This window comes from Sinohyriopsis cumingii, chromosome 5 (genome assembly GCF_028554795.1).
Source record: "Sinohyriopsis cumingii isolate HCF-2022 chromosome 5, ASM2855479v2, whole genome shotgun sequence".
Lineage (NCBI taxonomy): Eukaryota > Metazoa > Mollusca > Bivalvia > Unionida > Unionidae > Sinohyriopsis > Sinohyriopsis cumingii.
Window position 1 is genome coordinate 14,825,241 of NC_142965.1, and position 18,397 is coordinate 14,843,637.

At 41.1% G+C, this 18,397-nt stretch overlaps 1 protein-coding gene across 1 annotated transcript; it reads right to left on the reverse strand.

Moving 5' to 3' along the window:
• Positions 1-1,217: 1,217 nt before the first annotated feature.
• Positions 1,218-18,086, reverse strand: LOC149798680 (uncharacterized). Its single transcript, XM_089957280.1, has 6 exons — positions 17,926-18,086; positions 2,831-2,868; positions 2,764-2,790; positions 2,192-2,587; positions 1,574-1,706; positions 1,218-1,227 (listed from the first exon to the last, which is right to left on the reverse strand). Exons 1-6 carry the CDS (start codon positions 18,084-18,086, stop codon positions 1,218-1,220), a joined length of 765 nt encoding a protein of 254 aa, XP_089813406.1.
• Positions 18,087-18,397: the final 311 nt, after the last annotated feature.

Consider the following 18,397-nt stretch of genomic DNA (forward strand, 5'->3'; position numbering starts at 1 on the left):
TCAGGACCCGCCACACAAAGTGGCTTACTTAAAACACTTTTAGGCAATACGACCCTAAATTATCATATATAAGGTGGTCTAAACTCCAAAGACCATCAGGTCCAGCAGCACAAGGCTGCAAAATAAGAATAACTTATTAGATCATTAAGAACCCAAATATTTCATACCAACATAAGGTGGTCTCAACAACCAAAGATCATTAGGGCCCGCCACACAAGGTCGCAACATCAAAACCTATAGCTGTCATCCTAGATACTTTTCTATAACCAACTCAAAACAGCACAGAGTTATTTTCAAAATTGTGTAGGACGACCGTTTAGACCAAAATACCCTGGAGTCAAGGAGCACCGACCTGTGACATGAACTCGCCTCCCGCCTGATCGCCCGCTCCTCCCTTGCCACGGCCTGACTTCTAAACACCACACGTGCAGTGCACGCATTAAACCGCAGAACAATTATATGAGTATGTGCTGGGTCCAATCGAACTCCTTATACGCTTATCAAACATAGCGACTGAAAGAGTAATGAGTGTGTGCTGGGCCCAATCCCACTCACTACGGCCCTATATTCAGGTCGTTAGGGACTAGTTAGACCCACGAACTGATGGCCAGATTAAGTGTTCCTTGAACACATAAAAGCCTGGGGTATGTTGCTCTCTTTCCGTCCCCCAGGAGCAATTAATAAACACGCTGTGCGTGCATAAAGCCGTGATGCATGCTCGAAAGAGCGCACATCACGTAATTCAAAGAGTCAGTCAGTCTATGCAAATGAACATGTTCTAATTTAACACACACGCGTACCCACACGCACACACACCGCGGAAAGTTTATCTCGATTAAGCCAAATGATTGAACACAGCAAAACTAAATTGAAGTTTCTAAAATCAGCATAAAATATATTTACTTGCCACTATAGCACAAGGGTCGTCTCTCGGATTACAATTTAAAATGCTTGAGGGTATTTTTTTAAACCACTTTGCATTGAAACTGTATGAAGGCTATCTTTCAGAACACGCTGTACGCATGAAGGTTATTTTTAAGAACAGCTGGTCAATAGAGGTTATCTTTCAGAACGTTTCGTAGTACCTACAATGTTAATCAAATCCGAAACAATATTGTATGATACTTAATAAATATGAAAATGGTCTCACACAAATAACATTGCATGTGATGTTTCTTTAAAGTTATGTAACTTAGCGAACATGGCCTCTTCCCTATCTACCTATACCTATATAAGTAAAAGCATACATACATACAGACATATGCATACCTACATATGCATACCTATGGGAAGGAGGCAGAGAGTGGGGAGATGGAGAGCGAGGAAGAGAGAGAGAGGAAGGGGGCAAAGAGAGAGAGAGAGGTATGGAAGAGTGGAGGGAAAGAGTGGAACAGTGAGGAGAGTGTGTGTGAGTGAGTGGGGAGAGAGAGAGTGTGTGTGAGTGAGTGGGGAGAGAGAGAGTGTGTGTGAGTGAGTGGGGAGAGAGAGAGTGTGTGTGAGTGAGTGGGGACAGAGAGTGTGTGTGTGAGTGAGTGAGTGGGGACAGAGAGAGAGAGTGTGAGTGAGTGGGGACAGAGAGAGTGTGAGTGAGTGAGTGGGAGAGAGAGAGTGTGTGAGTGGGGAGAGAGTGTGTGAGTGAGTGAGTGGGGAGAGTGTGTGAGTGAGTGAGTGGGGAGAATGAGAGAGTGTGTGAGTGAGTGGGGAGAGAGAGAGAGTGTGTCAGTGAGTGGGGGGAGAGAGAGTGTGTTAGTGAGTGGGGAGAGAGAGGGTGTGTGAGTGAGTGGGGAGAGAGTGTGTGTAAATGAGTGGGGAGATAGTGAGTAAGGAGAGAGTGTGTGTGTGAGTGAGTAAGGAGAGAGTGTGTGAGTGAGTAAGGAGAGAGTGTGTGAGTGAGTAAGAAGAGAGTGTGTGTGAGTGAGTAAGGAGAGAGTGTGTGTGAGTGAGTAAGGAGAGAGTGTGTATGAGTGAGTGGGAAGTGTGTGTGTGTGAGTGAGTGGGGAGAGAGAGTGTGTGAGTGAGTGGGGAGAGAGAGTGTGAGTGAGTGGGTGAGAGAGTGTGTGAGTGAGTGGGGAGAGAGTGTGTGTGAGTGAGTGGGGACAGAGTGTGTTTGTGAGTGAGTGGGGGACAGCGAGTGTGTTTGTGAGTGAGTGGGGGAGAGAGTGTGTGTGTGAGTGAGTGGGGAGAGAGTGTGTGTGAGTGAGTGGGGGAGAGAGTGTGTGAGTGGGGGAGAGTGTGTGTGTGAGTGAGTGGGGAGAGAGTGTGTGAGTGAGTGGGGGAGAGAGTGTGTGAGTGAGTGGGGGAGAGTGTGTGTGAGTGAGTGGGGGGAGAGAGTGTGTGAGTGAGTGGGGGAGAGAGAGTGTGTGTGAGTGAGCGAGTGGGGGAGAGAGTGTGTGAGTGAGTGAGTGAGTGGTGGAGAGAGAGTGTGTGTGTGAGTGAGTGAGTGGGAGAGAGTGTGTGTGTGTGAGTGAGTTGGGAGAGAGAGAGTGTGTGTGAGTGAGTGGGGAGAGAGAGTGTGTGAGTGAGTGGGGAGAGAGAAAGAGTGTGTGAGTGAGTGGGGGAGAGAGAGTGTGTGTAAATGAGTGGGGAGATAGTGAGTAAGGAGAGAGTGTGTGTGTGAGTGAGTAAGGAGAGAGTGTGTGTGAGTGAGTAAGGAGAGAGTGTGTGTGAGTGAGTAAAGAGATAGTGTGTGTGAGTGAGTAAGGAGAGAGTGTGAGTGAGTAAGGAGAGAGTGTGTGTGAGTGAGTGGAAAAAGTGTGTGTGAGTGAGTGGGGAGAGTGTGAGTGAGTGGGGAGAGAGAGTGTGTCAGTGAGTGGGGACAGAGTGTGTCAGTGAGTGGGGACAGAGTGTGTCAGTGAGTGGGGACAGAGTCTGTGAGTGAGTGGGGACAGAGTGTGTTTGTGAGTGAGTGGGGGGAGAGAGAGTGTGTGTGTGAGTGAGTGGGGAGAGAGTGTGTGAGTGAGTGGGGGAGAGTGTTTGTGTGAGTGAGTGGGGGAGAGAGTGTGTGTGAGTGAGTGGGGGAGAGAGTGTGTGTGTGAGTGAGTGAGTGGGGAGAGAGAGTGTGTGTGAGTGAGTGGGTGAGTGGGGAGAGAGAGAGTGTGTTTGAGTGAGTAAGTGGGGAGAGAGTGTGTGTGTGAGTGAATGAGTGGGGGGAGAGAGTGTGTGTGTGTGAGTGAGTGGGGGGAGAGTGTGTGTGTGAGTGAGTGAGTGGGGGAGAGAGAGTGTGTGTGTGAGTGAGTGAGTGGGGGGAGAGAGTGTGTGTGTGAGTGAGTGAGTGGGAGAGAGTGTGTGAGTGTGTGTGAGTGAGTGGGGAGAGAGAGAGTGTGTGAATGTGTGTGAGTGAGTGGGGAGAGAGTGATTGTGAATGTGTGTGTGAGTGAGTGGGGAGAGAGAGAGTGTGAGTGTGTGTGAGTGAGGTCGGAGAGAGAGACAGTGTGAGTGTGTGTGAGTGAGTGGGGAGAGAGAGTGAGTGTGAGTTTGTGAGTGAGTGGGGAGAGAGAGTGGGGAGAGAGAGAGTGTGTGAGTGAGTGAGTGGGGAAAGAGAGAGAGTGTGAGTGAGTGAGTGGGGAGAGAGAGAGAGTGTGAGTGAGTGGGGAGAGTGTGTGTGTGAGTGAGTGGGGAGAGAGAGTGTGTGTGTGACTGAGTGAGTGGAGAGAGAGAGTGTGTGTGTGTGCAAGTGAGTGGGGGAGAGAGAGAGTGTGAGTGAGTGGGGAGAGAGAGTGTGTGTGTGAGTGAGTGGGGAGAGTGTGAGTGTGTGTGAGTGAGTGAGTGGGGAGAGAGAGTGTGAGTGTGTGTGAGTGAGTGGGGAGAGAGACAGAGAGAGAGTGTGTGAGTGAGTGGGGAGAGAGAGACTGTGTGTGTGTGTGTGTGTGTGTGTGTGTGAGTGAGTTGGGAGAGAGAGTGAGTGTGTGAGTGAGTGGGGAGAGAGAGTGAGTGTGTGTGAGTGAGTGGGGAGAGAGAGAGTGTATGATTGAGTGGGGAGAGAGAGTGTGAGTGTGTGTCAGTGAGTGGTTAAAGAGAGAAAGTGTGAGTTAGTGGGGACAGAATGAGTGAGTGTGTGTGAGTGAGTGGAGAGAGAGAGAGTGAGTGTGTGTGTGAGTGAGTTGAGAGAGGGAGGGAGTGTGTGAGTGAGTGGGGAGAGAGAGAGATTGTGTCTGTGTGAGTGAGTGGGAAGAGAGAGTGAGTGTGTGTGAGTGAGTGGGGAGAGAGAGAGTGTGAGTGAGTGGGGAGAGAGAGTGTGTGAGTGTGTGTGAATGAGTGGGGAGAGAGAGAGTGTGAGTGTGTGTGAGTGAGTGGGGAGAGAGTGTGTGTGTGAGTGAGTGGGGAGAGAGAGAGTGTGTGTGAGTGAGTGGGGGAGAGAGAGTGTGAGTGAGTGGGGAGAGAGAGAGTGTGAGTGAGTGGGGAGAGAGAGTGTATGTGAGTAAGTGGGGAGAGAGTGTCTGTGAGTGAGTGGGGAGAGAGAGTGTGTGTGAGTGAGTGAGTGGGGAGAGAGAGAGTGTGTGTGTGAGTGAGTGGGGAGAGAGAGAGTGAGTGTGTGAGTGAGTGAGTGGGGAGAGAGAGAGAGTGTGAGTGATTGAGTGGGGAGAGAGAGAGTGTGTGTGAGTGAGTGGGGAGACAGAGAGAGTGTGTGAGTGAGTGGGGGAGAGAGTGTGAGTGAGTGGGGAAAGAGAGTGAGTGAGTGGGGAGAGAGTGTGTGTGAGTGAGTGAGTGAGTGGGGAGAGAGAGTGTGTGTGCGAGTGAGTGAGTGAGTGGAGAGAGAGAGTGTGTGTGTGAGTGAGTGGGGAGAGAGAGAGTGTTTGTGAGTGAGTTGGGAGGGAGAGAGAGAGTATGTGTGTGAGTCAGTTGGGAGAGAGAGAGTGTGTGTGAGTTAGTGGAGAGAGAGAGATAGTGTGTGTGAGCGAGTGGGGAGAGAGAGAGTGTGTGTGTGAGTGAGTTGGGAGAGAGTGTGTGTGTGTGTGAGTGAATTGGGAGAGAGAGAGTGTGTGTGAGTGAGTGGGGAGAGAGCGTGTGTGTGAGTGAGTGGGGAGAGAGAGATGATGATGATATTCTTTTATTCCTCCATTTTCTGAAGATTTTAAGACAAAAAAAATGCATTTAAATACATAGAATCACAAAAATAGTAGATTCGTTACTTATTGAATTATTTCCAATAGCAAACCAATAAATAAATTAAAATCATTACTAATCTAGATAGAGATATATATACGATAAAACATTTGAAAATGTATCCTCACAACAAAAATAGTTTCCTACTCTCTTTGCAATCCAGTACAAGCATTTCTTTCCTTATATTTTGAGTGAGTTCTCTATTGAATCGAATATATAATATCCTTTATCTTAATGAAATACTTGGTAGATAGTCTGATCATATTTATCCATGCCTCAAATTCTAAACGTTCTGATATATCATTTAAACCACCAAGTAGTATAATCAGTATAACATCATCGATGTGATCACAGAAATCACGGTAAATCACTGGAGGCATATATGAAAATAGACTTTCCATCAAGTGGTTTCTGTCGTCTGAGGTTAAGGCACAATTCATCGAAATGTGCAAGATACGGTCATGACTCATTTTGCCACATAGGAGACACAGTCCAGGTCTTGCTTGCATTCCTCCAATACGAATTAATGTCCCATATTCCATTTTTCTGCTTGACTCAGTGTAAGCTATTTTCCATAGATGATGCATTTTTAATCCTGGATTAATTTTTAAAAATCTACCAAATCCCTCTGATGGATTTCTGATACTCATTTCATGTTTTCTCTCCTCTAATATCTGTATTCTTGTCCCAATTAAGTTTTTCCATGTTATTTTGTCTGGAAATTTTTCAGTGAAAATAAAGTCGTTGAGATAGTCTTCTAAATCATACTTTTTGAGTACAGTATTTACATCATATATAAAAGAGTTGTAGCTATGTTGGGGGTCAAAAATAAAATTTCCAACAGCCCAGAGGAAAACCTTTTTAGCCGTTAAATTTGCTGATGTTCTACACATGCGACCAAGGAATACGAGTTTTTGCTTATCTATGCGAGCTTCCATTGATATCATCCCCAAGCACGATGTCGTAGATCCAATAGGCGATCTTTGAGGGAAACCTTGTACTCTCCGGGCGAAATATCGTTGTATTTTCTCTATTGATTCAATGCCCTGATATGACATATTAAACCAGAGTTCTGAGCCATACAAAGCAGATGGCAATGTAACTCTTTCCCAGACTTTCACAGAGACTATAGGATTCATTCCATTTGCATTTAATCCAATTGAGTATAGTGAGTTTGTTACACGTTTAGCTTTATCGTAGGAATAGATTATACGATCATTAGTTTTCATTGATTGCGAAAAGGTAACTCCTGCATATTTCACTTATTTTGCTCTAGGAATAGTCTGTGATCCCAGAGTAATTCCATTTGATGAGTACACTTCCTTTCTTTTACTAAATATCATCCAATTACTCTTGTTAGAGTTATATTTCAATTTCCACTTCTGTGCATACTGATAAGCTGTATTCACGAGTATTTGCAATCCATTCAGCGTAGAGCTTAGTAGAGTAGTGTCGTCTGCCAAAAGCATGCCAGGTATGTTCGTCTGATTCACTGTTATCCCGCAATTAGTCATTACTAGCTCATTCAATAGGTCATTTATGTACACGAGAAATAAAAAAGCCGACATTACACGCCCTTGACCAACGCCTCTCCGTAATGGAAATGTGTTAGATATACATCCTCTACACGCTACATAGGCACTTGACTGTGTGTAGGAATGGGCGATTATTCTCCATATTTTTGCATTAATTCCTAATATTTTTAGTTTTTTTAATAGTCCACAATGCCACAGTCTATCGAATGCCTTTTCGTTATCCAGAAAAACAGCATATACATTAGAGTTATGATTATTAAAGTACATCAAACATTCTTGAAGAGTAAAAGCAGCGGAGATAGATCCAGCCTCCTTACGAAATCCAAATTGATAAGGATGTGGAAAGCTTATTTTGCCTAAATACTTTTGAATTCTAGTCATCAATATTTTTTCAAACAATTTTCCCAGACAAGATGTCAATGTTCTACCACGATAATTCACTGGATCCTTTTTATCTTTACCATTTTGTTTGTATATCGGTATAATCATCCCACATCTATATACATTAGGTAAATACTCATGCTGGATCATGTAATTAAAAAGGGCAGTTAAATGTCTGATTAAATATTTTCTACCATACTTTAAGTGTTCATTAGATACGCAATCAATGCCTGGTGATTTTTTTGTTTTTAGAGACTTGATATGCTGCAACACTTCTTCCTCTGTAATATTATTACATTTTATGTTATCAGTCTCTAGTTTGCTTTCTTCGTACATATTCTTCATTTTGACACAATCATTATGTTCCTCATCTGTTGTACCACTTAATTCAGAAAAATATAGTTTCCATAGATTGACACATTCATCCAAAGTATTAGATTCTACTCCTCGAAATACAATATTACCAATGTCCGATTTATCTTTTCTATTTTCCCGTATGACTGCATAGAATTCGTCTATTCCCATTACTGCACTCTTTTCTATCTCTTCAAATATGCACTCTTTATATACCTTTTTCTCTTGCCTATGTTTCTTTCTAAACTTTCTTTTCGCGTCCTTGTATCTTCTTTTGATGCTACACTCTGTGCTTCTATTTTTTCCTGCTTTGATCCATTCTCCGCGCGCTTTTCTCATATTCTGATGTAAATTTTCAAGCCCACTTTTCTTCCAATATGGTTTCAAGTGCGATTTGAATTCGGACTTTGGAATATATCGGTCTGATGCAGTTATTACACTCTTAGTTATCAATTCATTATACTTCTCTATATCTTCTACCTTTTTACACTCATAGGTGAAATTCAAGAATGCACTAACATCAGATTTATACATGCTCATTTCTAATGGATTTGCCAAGTTCCATTTCATTCTTGGAGATACACATGTCTTTTTATTTTCCTTCAGTATATCTTTTGCAAGTGCCGCTGTAATAGGTAGGTGATCCGATATTGAGAAATCAATTTTGTCATTTACTATGTGTCTTTTTACAGCACCTCTAATTATTTCAGGTATTAATATATAATCAAGTGTGGACGTTCGTGACATGTCTTTTGATCTATACGTGATGTAATGTTCATGTGGTTTTATCACCAGCGTAGCAACTATGTTTCTCTGTTCTATTCTTTTTTTGAGAGCAAGATCTCTTCTTGACGGATTTTTACACACAACATCTGCATTCATGTCGCCTATAATTATGCATATATTTTCAGCAGAATACCTATCATACACATCAAAAACATTTTCACAAAATTTGTCATATGCATCATCAGTTCTAGTTGTCGAGGGAAAGTAGGTTGCAATCAAAATTATAGGTTCCAAGTCTCTCACTAAGATTTTCACCGCCATAATATTTGGGAACTCATTTTGTAAGGTGCTTGCTTTGCATAGTGATGATCTATAAAATACGGCAACCCCGCCACTACCTCTATAGCATTGTTGTATCTCTTCAGTAGGTAGCGCAACTACTTTGAAATCATCATGTAATTTATCTAAATACGTTAGATTCTTTGTACAAAGCCAATGTTCAGTGATAACAAATATATCTGTGTCTGGTAACAATTCAATTAGTTTCTGCGTGCTAGACATTATACCACGTACATTCCATGTTGAAATAATGATCATAATTATAATTAAGAAGCAATTACTAGTCATATGGCTATGCTCATTAGGAATATATTTTGTAATTCTCATGCGTTTCGTCAAGTAAGTAACCTTCTCTCCATTTTCTGTTTGTTATCCATTCCCTACATTTTATTCCAGAACACCAAAATGATTCATTATTCATCATCAGTTCAAAATCTTTATCCAGTACATTTAGTCGAAATGTATATATATTTGATCCATCCCAATGGGGTCTTTCCTTTATGAGGCGGACGAATGTTACTGTCACACCTTCCTCCCTGCACTGAGTTGCGATAGCTGTCCTTACTACATCTATATTTTTTCTCGATTTGACATTTGATAGCCGAATGCGTCTTATTTTGTTTTTTACAACTGGTTCAAACACATCCGGTTCTATATTCCTTTGATTGGGTCTTGTAATAATTGTCTCAATATGTCTATACGATGTATCTTCCTTTTTTTTGTCTCTCCTCGTCATTCGGAAGCATTCTTTGATCATTTGGTGATTTGTTGTGCCCTATTTGATCTTTATTTATGTTTTCATTTATATTTATGTTAGCTCTATCTTCATATCTTAATTTCTTTTGCTGATTGTAGGTTGATGTACTTGCATTGTGAAATGTTATTTCTGTGCGCTGATTATAATTCACATTTTCCGTTATGTTAGTCCGATCATTCCATGAAAGTGGAGGGAAATCTTTCAATGTAAACATAGCGGGACCATTGCTAGGCAAATTTGCTGGAAGAGCTCTAGCAGGCTCTTTATGTATTTCTTTTTGTCCATGTACTACATTTTCTTGATCAATAGATGGAGAGATAACATGTCTACTCTCCTTGTATGCTGATAGTTCATGATTTCCATGATTTTCTTTCATTTGCAAGTCTAGGTTTCTATCACTTCCTTTGTTAGACTGATTGAATAAAAGTTTGTGTCTTGTACAAATTGTGTCTAACTTTCCCTCAATACAGTCAGTCTTTTTCATGATCACATCTAGATGTTGATGTACATGAGAAGATAATTCTTTAATCTCATTTTCCCGGGTTGCCATTGATGACATCTGGAAATACATTCCTCTATTATCATTGATTAGTTTTTCTTCCTTTAATTTCAGTTGTTCTATATGAGAGTTCGCCTCTTTGAGTTTCTTCGTAGTTTCCACTAAGTCTGACTTTAAGTTTAGGATCTCATTTTCTGTCCGTGTGATAATATCACCCAACTAGTTTTCCAATCTGGAGAATTTTTCTTCAAACTTATCATTCATTATCGCTATCTGCGCAAATATTGTGCTCATTCTATCAGCATCTTCATCAGTTCTTTGTAAGGCGCTATCATTGACCGGAGCTTTCGGACTTTGTGATATACAATCACTGCGAATTGAGTTTATACGCTGGGATGATCTTGTTTCAGAATTATATTTCAATGCCCATTTAGATATACATGCTTTCATGTCACTGTAATTATTTTCTCCTTCAATGAAATGGAATATAATATAAATATCTTCCGATAACTTATCCTCCACAGGAGCACTATTTGTTCGAGGTAAACGTTCTACTAATCGACCATCAGGACAATCATATCTCTTCCTTTTTGCTAGATCAAAGAGAGCTTGCCTAGAATCCCTGAGACCTTTGACATCAAGTGTTGATTTCAATCTTTTTTTGAAGGCACTTCTATTAAGAGTTCCAAATTTGGTTTTGATTTGCATGTATATGCCTTCATTAATTTCGTCTACATCTGAATATTGTTCTGCTTGCGATGTCTGTGAGACAAATAGAGCATCATCATTGGTATCATCTTTGGTATCAGCATCAGTGACACTTTCAATTTTCCTCATATTTCCCTTCGGTTTCCCCATATCATCCATCTCTGATAAGTTTAAATCCGGCCTTGAATTGGTGTTGTCCTCATTTTCATTATCTAACATGTCTTGAGCAACATCAAAACTATTTTGAGACTTTCTCTCATCATCTATAATATTATGCTGAGAGAGCATTTTTGTTGTTTCAAATGAAAATCTCCCAAAACATTCAAGTATTTATTTATTTATTTTGTTTTTATTTATTGTAGGTAGTATATTTTCATTTCAGCCATATTGTCAACTTTTATCTAACTTTCTCATGCAATATAGATTCTGAAAGAGCTCACACTCTTTAGATGAAAATGAGTTAGCAGTTATCAAGAGAGCCTATACCAAGTCATGTGCTTAGCCCAGATTAGCTCTTACTTGCACTCACTAAATCCATTAAGGCTTAAACAAACCAAATATAGAACTGAACTATAAGTGAGCTATAAGTGAGTTATAATTGTCCGTACTCCTGGTACTCCTGGTACAAATGGGTTCAATGAATATATGACTAAGAAATATTAAAAACACAAAATTAATATTTGAAAGAAAACTTCCAAAAATAGAGAGTGTGAGTGAGTGAGTGGGGAGAGAGAGAGAGAGTGTGTGAGTGAGTGGGGGAGAGAGAGAGTGTGAGTGAGTGGGGAGAGAGAGTGTGTGAGTGAGTGGGGAGAGAGTGTGTGTGAGTGAGTGAGTGGGGAGAGCGTGTGTGTGTGAGTGAGTGAGTGAGTGAGTGGAGAGAGAGAGAGAGTGTGTGTGCGTGAGTGAGTGGGGAGAGAGAGAGTGTGTGTGAGTGAGTGGGGAGAGAGAGAGTGAGTGAATGAGTGGGGATTGAGAGAGAGTGTGTGTGAGTGAGTGGAGAGAGAGAGAGTGTGTGTGAGTGAGTTGGGAGAGAGAGAGAGTGTGTGTGTGTGTGTGTGAGTGAGTTGGGAGAGAGAGAGTGTGTGTGAGTTAGTGGGGAGAGAGAGAGATAGTGTGTGTGAGCGAGTGGGGAGAGAGAGAGTGTGTGTGAGTGAGTTGGGAGAGAGAGAGTGTGTGTGTGAGTGAGTTGGGAGAGAGAGAGTGTGTGTGAGTGAGTGGGGAGAGAGAGAGTGTGTGTGTAAGTGAGTGGGGAGAGAGTGTGTGAGTGAGTGGGCAGAGAGAGAGAGAGTGTGTGTGTGAATGAGTGGGGAGAGAGACAGAGTGAGTGGGGAGAGAGAGAGAGTAAGTGGGGAGAGAGTGAGTGAGTGGGGAGAGAGAGAGTGGGTGGGGAGAGAGAGTGAGTGAGTGGGGAGAGAGAGGGAGTGGGGAGAGAGAGAGTGAGTCGGGAGAGAGAGTGAATGAGTGAGGAGAGAGAGAGTGAGTGAGTGGGGAGAGCGTGACTGGGGAGAGAGAGAGAGGGTGAATGAGTCGAGAGAGAGAGAGAGAGTGAGTGAGTGGGGAGAGAGAGAAATAGTGATTGGGGAGAGAGAAAGGGAGTGAGTGGGGTGGGAGAGAGTGGGGAGAGAGGGGAAGTTGGGACGGAGAGAGGGGAAGTGAGGTGAGAGAGAGGGGAAGTGAGGAGAGAGAGAGAGTTACCGGGGGGAGAGAGGGAAAGAGTGGTGGGGGAGAGAGGGCGACAGAGAGTGGGGAAAGAGGGCGACAGAGAGTGGGGGTAGAGAGAGGGACGTATGTTCAATATACTTCGCAAAATATTGACAAATAGCATACTTCGTGAAGAACAAAAAAGCAGATACGAAGATATTATGCTTTGAATAGCCGTTAATCTCTTCATTCGTTCTCATCGTAAAGTTAAGAGAACCAAGACGACGAAAACTTAAATTCTTCTTTGAAGTCTCTTTTCTCATCCGATCAGCGTGATATTATATTCTAAGCTAGTTGAGAAGCTTTTAAATTGTCATTAAGTATTTGAATCTGAACAGATATCAGTTTAGAAACGGACCTTCTCATTTTTCTGACGAAATTGCTAACATCTTAAGTGTTGTGCGATTAACATCGACTCGTTTTTCAATGATCACCTCTTGATAATTCCAGGCTGTAAGCTATTTAGGAATGACACAAATTGATCTATTTGGGTATTGACAATGTTCATTCGAACGGATTTTCCTATCAGACCTAGGCTAGATGAGGAATGTAATCACATCGAGGCGTTTGTATAGAACTAAATATCAACGGTTGGAAATTGGGAAGTTTCAGTCTGTATATACCACTAGCCCATAATCTTTACCAGGCCTAATTTTTGAAGAGTGATTAAGTGAATCCTTGTACAAAGGTCTCTTGAATTTGTACCAAATATTAGGAACAGGTGATCTTAATTATGACCTGTTTGCTATTAGAAAATTTGAAAGCTTATAAGCATTATGTAATACGTTTGACCTAAAGAATCTCAAAAAAGGATCTACACGCTTAGTCAAAAACCAAACTTTGTATGATGTTATACGTGCGATATGTGTCATTAGCCCCCAAAATGCTTCTAAAATAGGAAATGTTAACTACGGCGTGTGTAACCCAAGCAATTTAGTTTGCATCGTTTCCCGGAATGAAATAAACCCTTGCAAAAGCTGCAAAATAAATTTCAGAAATTATTGACTTTTTCAACTGTGTCTCATTGATATTATAAATAGGGGTCCTTTCACTGTAGCCTACACCTTTGGCGATGTAGATGACATCTGTTGTACTAAGATTCGGATAAGCAAAAGTTTTCTTAACTCCATTCCTGTAAACGAACAGGTCATTGTGACAAGCTATTTGGAAAGGAAAATGCTGACCAATTGTTTCCGAAAATTGTATAAATAATTTAAAATAGGATTTTAGAAAATAACAAAGGAACAAATTAGAAAATTAAGGAAGCGAAGTAGTTTGTTAATATACCATTCGAACGGTGCTTCTGCGCTTTGGGGGAGAGTGAGGGAGACAAACTGAAAACATTTCCTGCTCGTTTTCAAACGTTTTCTGCCCGGAAATATAATCACATAATTATTGTAATGAGAATGATCAAACTAATATCTAACGTAACCTCATTTTCAATGCTCTCTCTGATAATACAGCCATATAAGGAAAACACGAAATCACCCTTTATCAACACATTATTAAATCTGAGAGCATTCTCCATATTTTTTTACAAATATTTGAAGAATAAAAGGTCCCCACTGAGAGAGCATTTTAAACATATTTCGTCTATATTTGTTTGCCTTTCGACCAGCCACATTGCATTGCATTCTCTAACTGAGGACTAGCGTCGCATACCTGATAAAAACAACAGCGCGACGGCAATCTGAATATTTCCATCCATGGTATCTGATCGTTTGCCCCATAAACGTTTAATTTGAAAGATGGAGGCACAAGTAAACTCAGTAGGTATCAGAGCGACTGGTTAGACATAACACAAGCGGGTTTTCAGGTATCTGTTCTTGGGTTTTTACTTTCTAATATATACATAAATAATATATTTTACTTTGTCAAAAAGAAAACACTGTACACCTACTCTGGTGATAAAACTGCTTTGTATATATGCAAAAATCAGTTGTTTACCAGAATGGAATGTAGGATATGTTCCATGTCAGCTTTAATGGCATGTAAGTCGCACATTTGTCTTCATAATGGGCAGTCAGACTGACAGGGGCTACACTGTCTAATTGCTTGGTGTTGACGTTGATTTCCTCATGTAATTTGATGACGTTGATTTCCTTATGTAATCTGATGAGCGTGTAAGTGAAAATTTTGGAAAAGCTGAAAACACCTGAATGCATTAAAATGCATTTGTTGGTATCTACCTTTAAATGGCAAATTAGCTATTTTTCTCTCTTTTATTTTTAGCACTACATTTTTGTTGCAAGCAGACTTATTCATAAGCTTGAAGAATTCCTTTCAAGGACAGGATTACTAAAACTTGAGTAGTGTAGTGTGTCACATGGGCCTCAATTGAAAATCCAGTCAAAACGGTATCTCCGCAATGTAGCCTCAAGATTTATAACTTCACGTAGACTTCCAGGTTAAAAATGGGTCCCGGCATTATAGCCTCAAACTGGAATTCGACATAAGGCCTGTTTAGAGTCAATATGAATTGACGTTACGGTAGTGGACACTGGTAATAATGCTGCAAGTAGCTGACCTCAGTTGAGAGGAACACTGGCAACAATGTTGCAAGTGGCGAACCTCAAATAGGACGGAACACAGGAAACGAGTTGCAAGTGGCTGACCTGAATACGCACTACCCTAGGTAGAGACAAATGCAGTAGAGACATAGACATATATAACACATGGACATAGATTAATGAACATCATTCTATCACACAAATAACTATGCAACATACTAACAATAATTTTAGGCAAGAAAGCAAATCTTTATAAGGCATATGAGTGGTCCTTGAAAAGGGCCTTTGGGTTTCTTCTATTTTCATACAAACCCCAAATATACTATCCACACAAACGTATGCGCGTTCATACAAAACACACTGTACTATCCACACAAACGTACGCGAACGCATACAAACCCCAAATATACTATACACACAACATACGCGAACGCATACAAGCACACACTCCGCTATCCACACAGAAGGGAAGGGGGAAAAACACAATATCTACTATCCACACAAACGTATGTGAACCCATACAAACAAACAAATACACACACACACACACACACACACACACACACACACATACACACACACATATATATATATATATATATATATATATATATATATATATATATATATATATATATATATATATATATATATATATATATATATATATATATATATAAGTGAGTGAGAGTTTATTGTCACAATACTTCACACTCATACCAACTGGGAATTTGAATAGTCTCTAGATCTGAGTAGTCCTGCAAAGGGTTGCTTTTGTGGACGGAGATTGTGGCAATCTTTTATCGTCGAAGATTGCGTCCCCGTCTGCCGATAGGCTTTCCCACAGGATAGGGTCTGCTTCTTCGGAACGAGAAGGAGAACTCTTTCGTGTCCACACGGCAGTCGAGAAACCCCTGTCTGGTTCCTGATTGTATTACTGCTGCTCTCTCTGCTTCTGAAGTCTGTACGTCTCTGTCCATTATTCTTTATCCTTCTTGACTTCCTCTCCGAAGACCACTTCTATCAGGTCTTCGGCCACTTTCAGCATCCTGATATTCTCTCCCTCTTCAGGTTTGGGTATCAGACTTTGCCTGACACTATGCAAATGCAAGTAGGCTTCGTTTAGTTTAGCTAAATTAGAAAGCATCTTCACAGTTGAACGATGCAACAATGGATGGTTAGGCTGGAGACTGCCTCTCTTTATATCGTTCAAGCGCTGACGTGATAGAAAGCATCCTTACGATTATTTTCTCGGAATACTATAGAGTTGATTTTAGGGTGAGAGATAAATAGAAGTCAAAGAGCATGTGTAATGATGAAAATTGAAAACAAACGACAGACACATTTTTCAAAACACAACATGTTTTATTCAAATAAACAACAACCAACAATTAACCATAAAACTTTTTTTTCAAACAAACCATTTTTCAAGCAAATAAACAATTTTTGGCAATTTTGACAACGTTGTGAAGTGAAGTGAGATTTCCACTGATGAAAGTCATTGGGCCATTGATGTACACCCCGTCTCCTAGCGAAAGACAAGAGATAGCCAAAACCATAAATCTACTTTGTCATCGTTTCTAGAAAAGTGACGATCAAAATAATCACTAAATGTTCTAAAGAATATCCAAGGCTTCGTTGATGAAGAAAATACACACAATATTGTCCATTCACCATGGAATCTGTGCCTTGTAATTTCAGATTTTTGAATCGTGTCGTCTGGGTATTTCTTCTAATAAAGTCGATCATGTCGTGTTCCAAAGGTGGTAATCCATACGAACCAAAATACTCCATACAACCCTCTTTAGGGAAATAGACGGCTACCGAGTGGGTTCCTGGGAGATGACTGTCGTCCGCGTTGATGACATAAGCTTGATGTTCTTGAGGTTTGCGATGAGGCAGATCATCTTTAGCACACACCACTGGATTCCAAGTAGCAGTGTACAAATAGTGCTTCAAAAGGTAATAAAGTACTGGTATCAATTTTTTTTTCTTTCTTGTTTTTTTCACAGGAAATGATCAGTCATCAATTCAATCTTGAATTTTTGCTTGAAAATCTCTGACAAGTAACCGTTTCTTCGCTTCGTATCTGCACTTTGAGCCAAGAGAGCTTCGGTGTGATGGATCTCTAGAGCCATTAATGGAGGCGAGTAATGATCACGCAAGTCTTTATACCACTGATGCAACACTGCTTCTTCCGAGATGAGACTCCAAGCATCCTCCAGATACTCGTTCAGTTTTTTCTTGACTCATCATCAGACATTTATAGTGCTGAATTTGACTGGGATGATCATCTTGACATCCATAGCAATCTTTCTTGATCAATTCCGTAGGACACTAAATGTTGTCCTTGTTCTGGCCATCTGGACCTCATCACCACGTCCTCTTCGTCTTTGTCTCGGGGTTCGGCTTTCACGCTATCCAACCATTCCATTTCCATAGATTCTTCACCATCCAAAGAGGGATAAGTGTCTTCCATAATTTCAAAAAATGTAGAATGACGTCTCTCAAACTCTTGAGTTTTATTGTATTGTCAAATTTGGCATACAAGATGACGTTAAACGTGTCGTTTACGAGCATTTTCTATGCAAACTAAAGTTCCACACAAATATTGCCTGATATTATAGGGTGGAAATGTCTCCCGTCGCTGCCTTGGTCTAGAGTGAAATCAAAGGTCCACAAAGTGTAACCTTCTGCATAATCTTCGCACGTAATGCCGTGACTGGTGTTGGGTCCTAACTGTCCCACGGCTTTGTACAGGGACAAGTACGATCTCAAGTAATTCTTCTTTTCGTCAATAAAGTCAGGTTCGAAAGACTTGGTTTTGCCCTTTCGACTGATTTCGATCTTGGACGCGTTGTAGTGCTAAAACTCAAAAGGATTTTCCTCGAAGGACCCACTGAAGGCTGTATTTTGACGATACCAATGATCAAATGTTTGGATAACTCTCCTTGGAACAGATGATCTTCGATCATCGATTGATGCCCAACGGGAATGGTAAAACTTTTCACTTCCACGTGTCGTATCGGATACTTGGCGGTCGTTCTGTTCCTAGTGTGACTAATGTCCTTTCCCACATTAGGTAGCACTTCCATAGGTCGATCATAGAGTCTGGCTTCTTGAATGACTGTCTTGTAATAGGCAGACTCAGCTATCCAATGGAAAGCGGCACTGTTACGATTCAGTCTCAGGCGGACATCCACTCCTTTCAACAGATACTTCTCTTGCAACCACATGTCTAAATACAAACTATCCTTCAGTTCTAAATTTTTGTTGGGTCCTTTGATTTTGTTTCGTCTACTGTTCAATCACACATTGTGGTTTGGTTCTTTATCTGTAATCAAATCTGTAGCATTGAATTTGCCTGCTGTGTCAGGTTTCGATACCATACAAGCATCCAGATGAGTGTTCATTGCTTCTTTCCCGTACGTCAAGAGATTTTCCAGGTACTCTCTGTAAGGATAAGTGTCCATGCTGCTACTGACCAGTTTGTATTCAAGTACAAATCCACTCCAACAAAACAGGAATGCATGAAATTGTTGATGGGGAATACTTTATTTTCGTCCTTTATATCGGGAATGTCTATCGATATGTCGATCACTTTCACTTTCAAGTACAAGTAACTGCTATTCCGATCTATGTAATTAATCTTCGGGCTGCCCTTTGATTTCAAACTCGATGGGAGCTGATCCCGAGTCCTTGACAGAGTTATTCTTGCATCATCAGCAAGGTGAGTGGCATGGGAAACAGATCAAGTTTCGACTTGGAACTGGCGAAAGACTCT

Bases quoted from the DNA above. Each gene is read 5' to 3' on its own strand.
- LOC149798680 (XM_089957280.1), bottom strand. From the start codon at position 18,086: ATGGACACTTATCCTTACAGAGAGTACCTGGAAAATCTCTTGACGTAC. The intron at 2,791-2,830 runs ACTGACACACTC...CACACTCTCTCT, and splicing joins GACACACTCTGTCCCCACTC to CCCCACTCACTCACACTCTC. The intron at 1,707-2,191 runs CACACTCTCTCC...ACACTCTCTCTC, and splicing joins CTCTCCCCCACTCACTCACA to TCTCCCCACTCACTCACACA.